Source organism: Thamnophis sirtalis, unplaced genomic scaffold (genome assembly GCF_051295495.1).
Source record: "Thamnophis sirtalis isolate CommonGarterSnake01/CBP01778 unplaced genomic scaffold, rThaSir2_p1.2 scaffold_4, whole genome shotgun sequence".
Classification (NCBI taxonomy): Eukaryota; Metazoa; Chordata; class Lepidosauria; order Squamata; family Natricidae; genus Thamnophis; species Thamnophis sirtalis.
Genome location: NW_028261384.1, coordinates 20,213,221 through 20,228,680, shown reverse-complemented (window position 1 = coordinate 20,228,680; position 15,460 = coordinate 20,213,221). Strand labels below are relative to the sequence as shown.

The 15,460-nt window shown below is 38.4% G+C and overlaps 1 protein-coding gene across 1 annotated transcript in view; it reads left to right on the top strand.

Annotated features, from left to right (window-relative positions):
• Positions 1–15,460, top strand: part of CCDC7 (coiled-coil domain containing 7) — a 250,515-nt gene that overhangs the window by 97,743 nt on the left and 137,312 nt on the right. The window contains exons 29-38 of the mRNA XM_087712546.1: positions 5–133; positions 533–658; positions 848–976; positions 1,503–1,628; positions 2,475–2,603; positions 10,216–10,341; positions 12,193–12,321; positions 13,085–13,210; positions 13,690–13,818; positions 14,521–14,646. Coding sequence (XP_087568672.1) covers positions 5–133; positions 533–658; positions 848–976; positions 1,503–1,628; positions 2,475–2,603; positions 10,216–10,341; positions 12,193–12,321; positions 13,085–13,210; positions 13,690–13,818; positions 14,521–14,646 — 1,275 coding nt within the window. The remainder of the gene's footprint in view (positions 1–4; positions 134–532; positions 659–847; positions 977–1,502; positions 1,629–2,474; positions 2,604–10,215; positions 10,342–12,192; positions 12,322–13,084; positions 13,211–13,689; positions 13,819–14,520; positions 14,647–15,460) is intronic.

Genomic DNA, 15,460 nt, shown 5'->3' with positions numbered 1-15,460 from the left:
GCAGAAAAGGAATTAGAGGAATTGCATGAACTATCCGAACTGAAGAAACAATTACTGGAAACACTGGAATCTAATAAGAAAGCACTACAAGAAGTTCAAGACCTTGCAGCTGCCCAGGCTTGCACTGTCAATGGTATGTGCGCTCCCTCTCCCTCCCTCCCCCTCCCTCCCCCCCCCTCTCTCTGTGTGTTTAAATATTTACTGGTAAATGCAAATATATATTTGGAATCAATTATACTGGTGTTTTTAGTACACTAGTGTTAAAATCCTGTAATAAAATGAGTTACATTCTTGAGAATATAGACAGAAACACCATCCTGCTAAAACCATTTAATAATGTTAATATCCATTCTCTAGTGTAGGAAATGCTCTCTTTAATCTTGTGAATTGGGGAGGTGTGAATTTATTCCAGTTGGAAGTGACATCAGAAATTCTAGACACATATGAATCAGGGAGACAATATTAAAAATGAAAATGTGCAACATATTGTAACTTTTATGTTAAATAATGTTCCATTATGGATTTTTTATAGAGCATACGTTACAGGAATTAACTGAGCAAAGAAGTCATTTGACTATGGATCTGGAGGCAACACTAGATGGCATACAAGATGTATGTCATCGACCTGCAAAAAGAAATACATTTATACAACCTTCTGGTAAGTAGAGAAGTAAAAGTGTTAGAAATAAGTGCCTTAGATACTCAAATTAAGTATGTTCATCTTAAAATGGTCTTCTCATATTCACAGTAAGCATAGTCAAGGAGTTTTCTTTGTTTTTGCAAGCTGTTTAAGTGAGAAATAAGAAAATAATACTCAAAATTATATTAAGAAAATTTCTCTTTGCAGAAAAGGAATTGTATGATTTACACAAACTATCTGCAAAAAAGGGACAGTTACTTGAAATGTTGGAGTCTAATTGGAGAGAGCTAGAAGAAGTACAGGAATTGGCAGCTGTTCAACCCAGCAATATTACTGGTATATGAGCTATGGAATCAAATATTTAATCAAAGATATGCTAAATGCTTTATCGGGAAACCTTTTCAACTTCAAAATGGTGAATATATTGGCATTATAAAAATCGGAGTTTGGATCAGGGAATTTTTCATCTGAATTCAAATCTGAGCTTTGTAGCTTTATTTCTGGCATATTATTATTTTAAGGGAAAGGGAAAGATGCATTGAAACATATCCTCAGTTCTGCTGGCATTCTCAGCATAACAGCATTATGATCCCATAATCAAATTGGATTATAATCCTGAGATTATGGGCAGAAACAATATCCTTCCAAAACCTTTTAACATTTTAATATTCATTTTGAGATGTATGAAATGTTGCACAATTTAATCATTTGTGAATGGATGGAGGTTTGGAGAGAAAGGATTCATTCCATTTGGGAAGTGACACCAGAAATATTAGATACAAGCTAATAATTATGCTTTTGAAATCTAAATAATAATGATCTTAATTATTTTTATACATATACATAATTATTAATTTTTTAGCATATAAGTTGCAGGAGTTAACTGAGCAAAGAAAACAGGTGACCACAGAACTGGAAGCAACTCTAGATGGTATTCAAAATATATGTCGTCAGACTTCAGAAACCAGTACATTTACACAGCCTTCTGGTAAATAAAATATATTACTAAGAATTTTAGAAAAAGTAGCAATAATTATACACATTGTTTTCATATTTTAAATCTAGTAATCAATGGAATCAGTGAGCTATAAGAATGAGAATGGTCGGAGTTCTTTCCATTCCATATTTCTATTCAAATACATTTGAAATTCCAGGGTACATACATCATTATTTTTAAAATTATAATTTTTTAAAAAATATTTGTCATTTATATTTATGAGTATTTTAAGCAGAAATTGTGTCAGTACTGGACCCCATGGAACCCCTCTTTGGTTTTTAGTATAATAAACTATTTATCTGACAAGCCCTTTATTTCATTCTATTTGATACCATTTAGCTCTGGTGAAATGCTGTGCAAATAATTATGAATAATTGAGATAAGGTTTTATTCATATTTTGAAAACTCACCTTAAAATATTTGAATTTTCTGTACTTCTTTAGGAAGCATAAATCTTCAGTTTTCTTTCTGGATCAGTTTATTTGCATTATTCAATATAAAAAATCCATCTCTGCCCATTTTTACATTTACATTTTCAGTTTCTGAAATAAATTATATTTATTTATATAATATATATAATATATAAATTATATTTTATTTATGTTTGTCTATTGATTGGTGTTCTATTCCACAGTCCCCAATAATCAAGGAGAAAATGTTCTACATATTGTGTGTCTTCTGGTGACTATATAAAAAAATACTTACTATATCAACTTGGCTTCTGAAATATTCAGATTAAGTATCTGTACCCTAAATGTCTTTTAGATATTCAAAAATGGTTTGTGAGCAGCTTAAAAATATTACTGAAGAGGTTGCTTATAAAGTTTCTAATTTCAGAAAAGGAGATATTTGAGTTGCATGAACTGACTGAGAAGAAGCAGCAATTACTGGAAGCGCTAGAATCTAGTGAGAAAGAACTACATGAAATTCAGGAGCTTGAGGCTACCCAACCAGGTAGCATCAATGGTATGTTTTTGTAGTCATATGAAGCTTGAATTAAAAACTAATGCTTTCAATTTTAGAAGTCACCACTGGATGGCAGTATTAGATATTTTGATGTATTTTTTTAGGGTTTGCTCTTTCTATTGCTGAGAATGGCTAAGAGTATTGCTTATTACAAACAAAAGTCTACACTGCTCTGACTGAATTTTTGACTGCTGAAGAAGCCATCATTATGACCCAGAAACAATGACTCTATTAATCCATGAAACATTGTCACAAAGTTTCACTTCTTTTTTTTAAATGAAAACCAGGTTTTAACAAGAAAACTCAGTTATGTTTTTGAGGGGACATTGTGTTGAGAGAATCCTTTTGGGCCCCCTTTCTTTCAAACTGGGAGAAAATGTGGACAAAGAAGATGTGAGGTGTCTTATTTGCTTTAGAAAAGGGCGTCCATTTATTTCCAAACAGCCAACAACAGCTATTTTGGGGGATAGCTAGCAAATGAATGGTGATCCTTCTGTTTGATTTTTGAGTCATTTTTTAAGCATGTTGATGTGTGTGTGAGTATGTACTTCTTTTGTGTTGTTGTGACAACGCAATATTTCAACTTGTTGCAATTTCCCTTTTTGTTTAAGGTGACCAGATTTTCAGATTGGTAAAGAGGGACACCTTTGACCGGGGGGGGAGGGGCTTGATTAAAAATTTTATATGGAGCAACAAAAATTTTCATACAACGCAAAAATTGCGTATTTTTTATTTCAACATAACTACAATTTACAAATATAAATTGTAACTATTGCCAAACATCAAAATTTTGATCACGTGACCATGAGGATGCTGCAACGATCGCTAAGTGTGAAAATGGTCGCTAAGTGTGAAAAATGGTCATCAGTCACTTTTTTCAATGCCATTGTAACTTTGTTCACTAAGCCCATTATACCACCTTTCTTGCCAGAGTTCTTAAGTGAATAACTGCAGCTGATCAGTTAGTAGCATAAGTGAATCTGTTTTCCCCATTTGACTTTGTCAAAAGGTGATTATATGACCCCAGGACACTGAAACCATTATAAATACGAATCTGTTGCCAAACATCAAAATTTTGATCACGTGACCATAACGATGTTGCAACGGTCGCTAAATGTGAAAATGGTCGCTGTGTGAAAAATGGTCATCAGTCACTTTTTTCAATGCCATTGTATCTTTGGTCACTATACCACTTTTCTTGCCACAGTTCTTAAGTGAATAACTGCAGCTGTATTTTGGATAGAATCTTTTTTTAAATAGTCTAAGACAATTTTAAAAAAGAATCCACACAGAATAAAACTATTTAAAAAAATCCTATGGACAATAAATAAAATATTATTTTAAAATACATTAAAAAATAAAAGAAATAAACCCAGCTCACTTACCAGCAGGCAAGCACATATAATGTTCAGACTGTTAAACTCCTAGGAATATTTTTTTTAACCTGAAATATTGCTTCACACACACCTACCAGAATTATCTAATTACCTAATTCTGGCAGGTTGACAAAAAGATCTTATCTATAATCAGTAGATTAGAATTAATGATAATAATTACAATAAGGATATAGTAAGCATCAGAAAAAATGCTTTGGATCATGTGAAATGATAAATATAGCACCATCTGCAACTTTTTAAAGCAGATGCTTTCTAATTTTAGGGAAAAACATTTTTAGGGCAACAAAGATGTTATACAGTAGAACCTCTGGTCACGAACGCTTCTGATCAAAATATTCACATTCCCCTTCCCCTCGCTGCTGTTTTCCCCTTCTGCACCATTTTTTTTGTAAGCGCCAAATTTCCAAAATTAGGTTTGATTCATGACCAAATCAATTTGCGACCAAAGTTATGGAACGAATTATGGTTGTGACCAGAGGTTCTACTGTATTCATGCCTTTACATACAAGAGATGAAAACGCTGAAAAACAAATTGTTATGATACAGTACAGACAGATGGAGCTTGCATTAAGAGTCAGGGGGCTGCGCGAAGACAAACAGGAGAACTTGAAGCAGATTTTTTCAGAGGCTTTTAACCGTCTGGTGGAAAGACCGGGGTCCAACTTTGACTGGCAGATCGAAAAAATTTATCGCGCTAACTCTTGGGTGGCAAAACAGAAGCACCTCCCCCGAGATGTAATTATATACTTTGCTACAAGAGAGTTCAGAAACATGTTACTACAAGAGTCTTATAATACCAGGCTTCAAATTGGCGGACAGGACTTGATTGTCTTGAAAGAAATACCACCCTAAATGCTAAGAGCCAGAAGAGATTATGCTTTTCTAGTGGAAGAACTCAGAAACCGTCAGATACAGTATAGATGGGATGTGCCATTTGGTATTATAATTACATTTGATAAGCAAAAATATCGTCTCAACTCTGTATGGGAAGCCCGAGATTTCTATCACAAGATCCTGAAGGTGGGACACCCTGAATCATCTGGATCTGGAGAAAGACCACGAGAAGGACAAGATAAACAGCAAATCACACAACTACTAGAAAAAAAAAGCACTATTTCCTCCTTCCGGAAGGGCAAGGGGTCAGGGAACAAAGATCTAGCCGTATGACTACCAGACGAATGGGAAAACAAGGTACATTGCAACAACCTCAATAATCACCGGCCATTGATCAAGGAGTTGTGGTCTGAACTCTTTACAGAAGAGAAAAAAATATTTCACTATCTCAAACAGTTCAAGAACGATATAATTTGCCGGCAAGAAATTCATATCAAATCAACTGATCAAAAATATTTGTTCAACCCCGAACTTGGTCAATATTTTGTGACCTCTGCTACGGAAAAGAAAAATGGTATAGTTGTATACTTAAGAAAAGACATTAAGGCTGAACTAATTGAAGCAGATCCCTTTGGGAGATATATCGCATTAGACCTAATTCTAGAAGGGAAAAAGACTTGATGGACGACTTCGAATTGAGAAATGTTTGGCGAGAAAGAAACACAGAGGCATATGACTTCACCCTTTTTTCTGATGGACATCAATCCCTTTCAAGGATTGATTTTATACAACTCATGCGCTCCCTCTTCTCTGGGTTCCTGGGGTAGGACAGCGAATAAACTTTCTCTGGGGAAAGATTAGAAAATCCAGGACAAGCCCCCTCCGAATGGTGTTGAGGACCCACTTGTCCGATGTTACCTCCCCCCACCTGTCGGCGTACAGCCATAGCTGACCTCTGATGGGGGGATCCGTGCAACCGTCACTTTCCCTTATGAAATGGACGGGAGCTACCACTGTTGTGTCTGCCTCCTCAGAATGGTATCCGAAAGGAAGACTGAGATTGGTTGGCCCGAGCACCAAAAGATCTGTCTTGGTGCCTATTCCCCCCTGCCTGAAAGGGTCTCTGGTAGGAGGAAGGGTGAGATGATTGCCCTGTTTCCTGACTCCTGTAAGGTCTCTTGCGAAAGGACCCTGCCCCTTTCGGTCACCCCTTTTAAGGATTGCAGGAAGGATCTTGCGTTTGTCTTTGGTTTCGGTGACAAACTTGTCCAGGGCCGCTCCAAACAGAAGGCCTCCCTTAAATGGGGCCGATGCCAGCTTCCATTTGGCTTTCATTTCAGCTTGCCAATGTCTGAGCCATAGGAGGTGGCGTGAAGTGATGTTGGAAGCGAGGGCTCTGGATGAGAATTTGACTGCTGTCAAAGTGGCATCCGCCAAGTACTCGACAGCGGTAATAATTTTTGTTAACTCATGGCGCCATCTAGATTTCCTGGGTGGTGGTCTAGACCTGAGTTGGCGTAGCCAGAATAAGGTGGCCCTGATAAAAAAGGAGGCAGAGGTGGATGCCTTAATGGCCCAGGCAGACGCCATGTGTGTCTTCTGACATGCCTTTTCTGACCTCTTATCTTCTGCCTTTAGTCCCTCTAGGAGCTCAGCTGGCAGGTTTGAGTTGGAAGTTAGAGACACAACTGGGGCATCTACTTCAGGGAATTTCAGGATATCCTCCATTTTCCCCTCCAGGGCATACAGTGCTCTGTCCCCCCCCCCCCACTGGGGTTGGTTAGCGTACCCGGCTGTAGCCACTGGCGCTGCACAGCGTCCATAAAGAGGTCAGGCACAGGGATAACCTCAGGAGTTTCTATTGTCTCTTTGAATAGGCCATGCTTGTGATCCCTGGATGTGGAAGCCTGAGCGGCCTCAGGCATGGAAGTGGGGCCTAACTCTGCAGCCGTCATGGCCTTGTGTAAGATTGATTTGAATAATGACGGCTGAAACAGGCCAGTGAATGCTGGTTTGTTAGGGGTAGGGTTTTCATCTTCAGAAAGCACGAAAATTTTCCCTTCTTCCTGCTCAGAACTTGAAAGCCCAGAGTGAGATGGGCTGGAAGATGGGGAGGAGGATACAGGCTCCTTGGAAGTGGAGGCCTTAGGCTTGCACTTTTCCTTTGGGGCCTTGCCCTTACGAGGGTCCCTGTGCTTAATGCCTTCAGCTATCCCTTGGGAAATGGCTAAGGAAATTACCTCCCTCATTTCATCAGAAAGAGCAGGGCCTTTACCCCTCTTCAGCTTCTGCTTACTGGGCCTGCGATGGCTAGGCCTGCCTGAGCTGGATTCACCTTTCCCACACTGGGAATCCTGGATAGAATCTCGTTCCTCTCCAATGGAGGAGCTAGGGGAGTCGGGGTACCCCCAAGAAGCTTCTGGAGACGGATCCCTGGACCTATAGTCATCCCCAGACAAGAATTCACTGTCCCCAGGGGATTGGGCCTCACGATCAGGGGAAGCTAACTCCCTGCTGCGATGGTCTGGGCTAGGTTCTGGCTGATGGGGCCTAGAAACCTCCCTGGGATCCACTGTGGCTCTTGGTGAAGACCTTTCAATTGAGCCCTTGTGCCCTTTGCCTTTTTTCACAGAGGGATCCAGCTTGCTGAGTTTGCTGGAGGGCCCTGCCTATTCCCCTAAGGCCTCCCTGCATTCCTCTGCCATTTCAGGTCCCCACGAGGCCTGGAAGATAACTGGAGCTGGGATGGGCACGTGCTGGCTGTTGAGGCTCAAATGCGCTCGCAGAATCTTCAGGAGGGAAGGGCTGCCTGGGGGTCGGATTCCTTTGGTTCCCCAAGACTTATCTTCCTCTCAGGAGGGAGAGACTAGCTGGCTCCCCAGGCTAGTCCCCAGCCTCCTCACAGCGTTCTGTGGTTGCTGAGGGCTAGCTGTGGCTCCACTTGGGCTGTCTGGCTCTTCGCTTCTCCTGCCTCTCAGTAGCAGCCTCTGGAAGAATTTTTCACTCCTTGCACGATCTGCGCTCTTGCCGCTCTTCACAGCGATTTGGAGCGATCCAAAATGGCGGTGAGTGCACGCGCAGCCGCTTCCCACTCTTTCTAGCCTCACAGCCCAGAAAAGCACGCGAAGGTTCCAACCATTGCTGCTGTTGCCGGGCAGAATGGAGCAGCTGAGGGATCCCTAGCAATACGGCCTGCAGGCTTCAGAGCCTTCTCTGGGGCTTCTTTTCGCCTGGAACCCCCGTGTCCTGGCTGGGGAAATTGCTTACCCCACTAACCGCTCCTGCCGCTCGCCAGCATCCGCTGGGCGAGCTTTTGCAATCCTCTGGAGTGCTTGCAACCAGCAGCAGCAGAGAAAGCCCGGTAGCCCTTTTAAAGCAACAGAAGCCTCAATGGAGGCAAATTTGACAGATCTTACAGTAGCTGTAATTTTCTCTATCTGAGAATCCAAACGTGGTCCAAAGTGGGAAACTTTCCAGCCTATCTGATCTTAGACTGGAGCTCTCCCAAAAACAGTCCTAACGGGCAGAGCATGCAGAGGCAAAGGGAGGCATGGTCAACTAAAAAACATCACTCAGTCCAAGGGCAGATAGGCTGTGTTAACCCAGCATTTGACTCTCCGAGCAGTGCACTGGAGAAAGAGAGAGGGATTAGACAGGGTGTCTTTTGTCTTGCCCTGGTTAGGATTTCTTAAGCAAATCCACTGGGCTTTCAACATGAAGCCAGAAAATCAGGACTTTTTAAAAAACACCACGGGACACGGGACAAATTGTTAGAAATCGGGACATCTGGTCACCTTACTTTTGTTGTATGTATGATTCTGCTGTTGTCCCTTTGTGATGTCTCTCTTGGACAGAGACTCCTCTGACTATTCCTTGAAGGCTACCTCAAGGGAGAATGAGTTTATCCATGGCACATCAGGAACTACTATATTTTTCACTCCATGAGACAGCCCCCCACCCCAAAAGTGGGTGGAAATGTCTGTGCATCTATGTTGGTCCTTTGGTGAATAGCAGCCAGGCTGTGATGGCAGGGTCCTTTTACAGTGCTGAACCTTGCCTCTTCTGTCTTTGTCATTGCCTGCCTCTTCTGTCTCTTTTCCGCAGTGCAGGAGTCAATAGGCAGAACTGGCACACGTAAGAACACCTATCTGTGGTCCTCTCTCTCTCACACACACATGTGTATGTATGTATGTATGTTTGTATGTATGTATGTTACAATATATATTGCACAATCTTTGGCTCATCTGAATAGATCTTGTATTTTTCATCTGTTATAAGGGAAATGTGGTTGGGGTTTTTGTTATGGGGTTTGTGAGGAGGAAGATAGTCTTGCAAGTTACTGAGGAAGAGTTGGGTGGGTAGGTGGGGAAGCACTGAAAGTGGCAACAAAAAGGTGGTGATAGCTTCCAGGAAGAAGGCTTTTAGTCAATGAAAATAGCCCTGTTAAATCAAATGGGAATGTTTTGTATCTGATGTTTTTAATTAATTTTTTGAAATCCTTAATATTGTCTTCTATGAGCTTGGAGTTTTTGGACAAGTTAAAGTAGTACAAACCTCAAAGTTCCTTGCAATTGTGGTTGTGTCTTAGCAGTAAATGATCAATGGTGTTTTGTTTTTGAGAATTACTTCATGAACTTGTCTAAGTTCAGTGCTTCTAGGACTTGGGACATTGTATTAAGCTGGTGCATAGGTGAGGCAATTGATATTTTTTGAATTAGCTCAGAGACAACTATGAGGGAAATAGCCAGCATGATATATTCCACTTGGTTAAATAAGGCTGTGTGTGAGTCACAGTCTAGCATTTAGAGATGTCACTTCCTGAGGGAGGCAAGTGGATGGTTAGTCACCTGAGAATACAATGTCCCCATGTGGAGTGAGCTAGGACATACAAGTATGCTTTAAGAAAAAAGCATCCCAGGGGAAGTTTTATATGAGAAAGAAGGTGACCGGAATATCTTCAGTCAGGGCTGTATTTGAGAGATTATAGCAGGTTGACTCCTTGGGGGAGGAGATTTTCCATTACAAAACATTTGGCTGCATTAGTTATAGGAACAATGTATAAGTCGGAGGTCTCCTGAACAGCACTCAAAAGAAGGAAATGCCTATATCTTGTCGTGATTGGGTTCTCAGGTGTAACAGGGCAATAAGTAGAACCTGAGGTCACAATAAATGTATTTCCTGATAGAGTTTGCATACGATTTAATTCTCATTGGCTCTCTCCACCCTCACCTTCCAAGATTGGGGCTGATAAAGAGTATGAAGGTTTTGTGTTATTCCTAATGCCTGCAATATGTAATTAACATTTTGAAATCTAGATAAATAATAAGGATCGAGTTTATGAACTTAACTGTTTTTATGTACAATAATATGAATTTCTGCAGAGCATAAGCTGCAAAAATTGACTGAGCAAAAAGGATTTTTGATTATGGATTTGGGGGAAACCCTAGATGATATAGAAAAGTTATGTCGTCATAATTCAGAAAGAGTTACATTTATACAACCTTCTGGTAAGTAGAAAAAATTACTAAGAATTTAATAAAATGTAACACTGATTATACATATTGTTTTAATACTGTAAATTTAGCAATTGGTGTAATCACTGAGATTATCAGAAAGAAACAGACAATCAGATTACTTTCCATCCTGTCTCGATTTAAAATATATTATATTGTATTAGTATGTTAAGCATGCCTTAGTCAATTAGTACTGGTTACAGAAGCCCAATTATTCAGTTTTTACAATTATGAAACCCTTTATTTGCCCAAACATTTCTGGTAGTGGTCACTCTTTCTCAGCAGTGGGATTCAGTCAGTTCGCACCTATTCGGGAGAACTGGTTGTTAACTTTCTAAGAAGTTCGGAGAACAGGTTGTTGGAAGAAATCTCATTTTGGTTTTTTCCCACTTTACAGGGCTAATCCTGTAAGGAAGGCAGGAAGGAAACATTCTGGTGTTGTTTCTAGCCTAATCTTTATTGCATCTTTATTCTGTAATCTTTATTACAGAAACTGCCTCTCCAGTTAACCCTTATTACATTGTAACAGCTAAGGTGAAGCGCCCATCAACTTGAATGACATTGAGTTGGCCACAACCCCACAGTCACATGATCAACGAGCCACGCCTATCCAGCTGGTCATTAGGGGCAGAGAACCGGTTGTTAAATTATTTGAATCCCACCACTGCTCTTTCTGGTCCTGCTTGCTGCAGATTTATTACAGGAATTAAGGTTACTGTAATAACGCTCAGATATAACACTACATGTGCTGTTATGAATAATCTTGATTTGGTTATATTTATATTCTGGATTAAAAACATATTTTAAAAACCCTAACTGCTGTGCTTTGTAAACAGACTTTCAAGTTTCTATTTGTGTCAACTTTGTATATATTTCTAAATTTATTTTTTAAGTTAGTTTGCCAAATTTATGAATTGATTAAATATAGTTTCTTCAGTTTGGTGGATAAAATATAGGTCTACATGGAGAAATGCTTGCTATTTCAACTGGAATATCCATATACTGTAGTTATTATACTGTAGTTCTTTCAAAGACAGATGATAGAAGAAAGTAATGTTAATATGCAATAATTGAAAAAAGGTCTTCCAAAGCTTGGAGGAAATTTGCAATCAGCAATCTGAGTTCATATGTTTGAACAGGGGTCTACATCTAAAATCTTTAAAAAGTTGTGTTGTTTCCTGAGCTCTAGGAAGATCATTGTAAGGAATTAAATGGCCAAGCCTTTAAACAAAGCCACTACTGTCAGAATGGTGATATAATTCTATATCAGAGAGAGATCAACAATAAAATTCACTCATATTGTGTCCCAGGGTTATAAGTGTGATCTGACAGATTGCAGCAAGGCAACTGGTTTTCCAGGAACAGATTTTGCTAGTTGGCACACATATCAAAATGAAACACAATCACTGATGCCTGCCTTCATTCTCAATGACTAGTAGTCTTTAATGCTGAATATTAAACACTGTCCCAGTGAATGGATTAAAAGAAGAATGTTCAACTGTGCTCCCCCTGCAATGAAATTGCAGTATAATGGTTTTCCATGGGTTTGAACTATGAGATAATGACGGGATTAGCAGTCTTGCTCATAATCATGGAGTGCACAAATTTGTAAACTTCACCTTCTGTTTACCTTTTGAAATAACACATTAACTATTTCTAAGTTGTTAAAATCTCTGGAAGGACAAGTTTGAAAGCAAGTCATTTCTTTATATTTTTTATCTTTATTATATTCTTATCACTTTTTCTCTTTTTTTGAACACACAAACACACACACACACACACACACACTTTTTGTTGTTGTGTTGTGGCTTAGAATAAACCTGTCTTGAGTCTGTTTGGTTGCAGAAGAAGAATTACATGAATTGAATGAATTGTCTGACAAAAAACATCAGGTACTGAAAACACTGGAATCTAACCAGAAAGAGCTGCAAGAAATTCAGAAATGTGCACCTATCAAACCAGACACTGTTACTGGTATGTGGTATTGCTTATACTATATAAATAAACTTTTATATTATATAAATGCAGCATATATATTTGGAATCAAGCATAGGTGCACTATTTTGGATGAAGATATGATTAACAATTGCCATTGGTATTGCAATTGATTTACTACCTATCAAGTGAAAAAGGAAAGCCTGTTCCAAATTCATCTGGAGGTTATCAAAAAGACTGCCATTTTCAGTTACTATCTATATTGCTTATGTACTCATATCTAGTTGCAAAAATAGGTAATAGCTTTGAAAGGCCACATTTACAAGCACACAGAGTAGAATTTCCCTATTGCAATTAAGAATAATATGTATTAATATGTCACAAAATCTGAAAAGACAATTTGGAACTATAGAATTCAGAGAAGTATGTCAGGAAAATTTCACTTAAGCTCACATTGTAGGCTGATTTCAAGTTATGTGCTTGTTTAAAGGTAATGTTATGTAAGAAACATTTATAAGGACGTTTTCTCAGCTCTGGTGGTATTTTCAGCACAACATCCTTCCTGAGAATATTTTAGCTGGATAGATTTTCCACTGAGAACCATTTAATAATTTTAATTTCCAGTGTATGTAATGGCTTACATTTAATCACCAATGAATGAGTGGAGGATTTAGAGAGCTAAGAATTCTTTCTGTTATCTAGATATATATCAATCATTAATGTTTTGAATACAGATAACACTAAAAATTAATTTAATGAATTAATCTATTTTTATGCATAATAATAGTATGATTTTTTATAGAGCATAGGACGCAGCAATTAAATGAGGAAAGAACAAGTTTGATCACAGAGTTGGAGGCAACTCTAGATGGTATGCAAAATGTATGTCGTCGTGCTTCAGAAAAAATTACATTTATACAACCTACTGGTAAGGAAATAATTATAAGAATTTAATCAAAAACAGCATTGATTGTGCATATTGTTTTAGTATTGTAAACCTAACTATCAAAGAGTGAAGATAATTATATGCTTTTTCATCTATCTGTAGTGATTCCTCAGAAGAATAGTGAGGTATTCTGACATATCTATTCAGTTTGACTTTGGGAAATGTATATATGTATTTATGAGACTTAAATGACCACCAATCTTATGAAAACCCCAATCACTGGGTTCCAGCCTCACCCTAATCTAATCCTTGGGGGGGGGGGGGAACTAACCTTTTAAGAACTTCCAAAAGACTAGTGAGATGGGAGCTTGGGAGATAGAGATGCTATAGTGACCAAATGTCCAACTACAAACTCTTGTAATCAGACAAGATGATGAAAAAAATATATTTTGAAAGCAGTAGTAAAATGGGAAACTTGAAAATATTTTTGAAACAATTATTTATAATACTTTTGCTTGCAGAAAAAGAAATACATGAGTTGCATGAACTATCTGAGAAGAAACATCAGTTACTGGAAACACTGGGCTCTAATCGGAAAGAAATACAAGAAATTCAGGAACTTGTCGCTACCCAACCAGACAGTGTCAGTGGTACGTGGGATGTTTTTCTTTAATATTAAAACACAGACACAGACAGACAGACAGACAGACAGATAGACAGATAGACAGACACATTTTGAATCAGATAAACACAGATATTTATGGTGAAGTAGTAATTCGACTAGGCAGTATCAATGGTACATGGGTTTGTTTTTTAAAAAAAAAATTAAAACACACACAAATACATTTTGAATCAGATACTAACATTTATTTATGGTGAAGATGCATGATTGATAGCATTTGCTACTGTTATTCATGTTATGCCAAGTGAAAAACAGTTTCATAGAAGCCTTTCATAATCCAGAAGCCATCTTGTAAAAAAAAGGCTGTCCTCTTCAGTGACTGTGCTACTAGTATGTTTATTCTTAGATGTAAAGATAGGTATTAAATTTTGGTAGCTCACATACATAAAACCATGAGCACACATGGCTGGAATATCTGTCCATTTGTCTATTGCAATTAAGAATAATATATATTAATATTTTAGAAAAACAGCCCTACTGCAAAAATAGCAATTAGCTTTGTCCTGTAGAGTCCTGGATCAGAGCATATTCACCTAAGTTGAGATTTGAACCTCAGGATAATTTCAAGCATAGGTACCTCTTCAAAGATAATGCTGATAGCTGCTAATCATTGGAATTTTCTATGTAGCGTCTTATATAGTAATGTTTTATTTTCATTTTTTTTTCATAGAGCATAAATTGCAAAAGTTAACTAAACAAAGAATACATTGGACCTCAGATCTGGAAGCAGCTGTATATGATATACAAAATATATGTCATAAGGCTTCAGAAAGGACTATACTTATACAATCTACTGGTAAATAAGAAAATAATTGCTAAGAAGTTTAGAAAAAGCCGCACTCACATTCATATTGTTTTGGAAGCTACAATCATTGTAATAATTGAGTCTATTAGAATCTTTATATGTTGGTTTCTCTTTCTAATTCTCTGAATCTTGCAAATTTTCACCGCAGCTACCGTAGTTTGTATTATCAAAAAAGCAGATTGAAAATCTTAGGTTTGCTGAGAAACTTTGGAGGTTGGTGGAGAAATAAAACTTTTACAGAAGTGGTAAAAAGCTATGCAGAAAATTTTTAGTGCATCAGCAAAAATAATGCTGGCAAAGAGACCAGTAAACAAGAATGAGCTGGAATTTGCTAGGCAACACTTAATCAGATGTGAGCACTTGCAAACCAACTCACGCTTAAGACTAGAGTGTTCCATGATCACAAGATCACCATTTGCAACTTTTCTTGCCTAGCTTTTCCAGAAAATCAATTGGGAAGCCAGCGGGGAAGGATTTTTTGGATTAAGTTTCCCTCCCCCAAATCCTCAGCATTTGTGCTGTGCTGGCCATTTGTACACTTCCGTTCACTCTCCCTAAGCTTTGCTATGATTCCCTACCACTTATCTACCTCTGCTTTTCCTCTCTGAGCTTTGACATGTCTTCTGTCACCATTGTGCACTCCTTTGAATCTTCACTGTGTCTTCTTTGTACCTCATTCACTGTCCTTGAGCTTTGTTGGGTTTTCTTTGCATTTTTGCAGAGTTTCTGTATGTCTCACCACATCTCTTGTGTAGCACCCCTCACATCCTCATGCACCCTTACTTTTACAACCGCATTGCTTAAA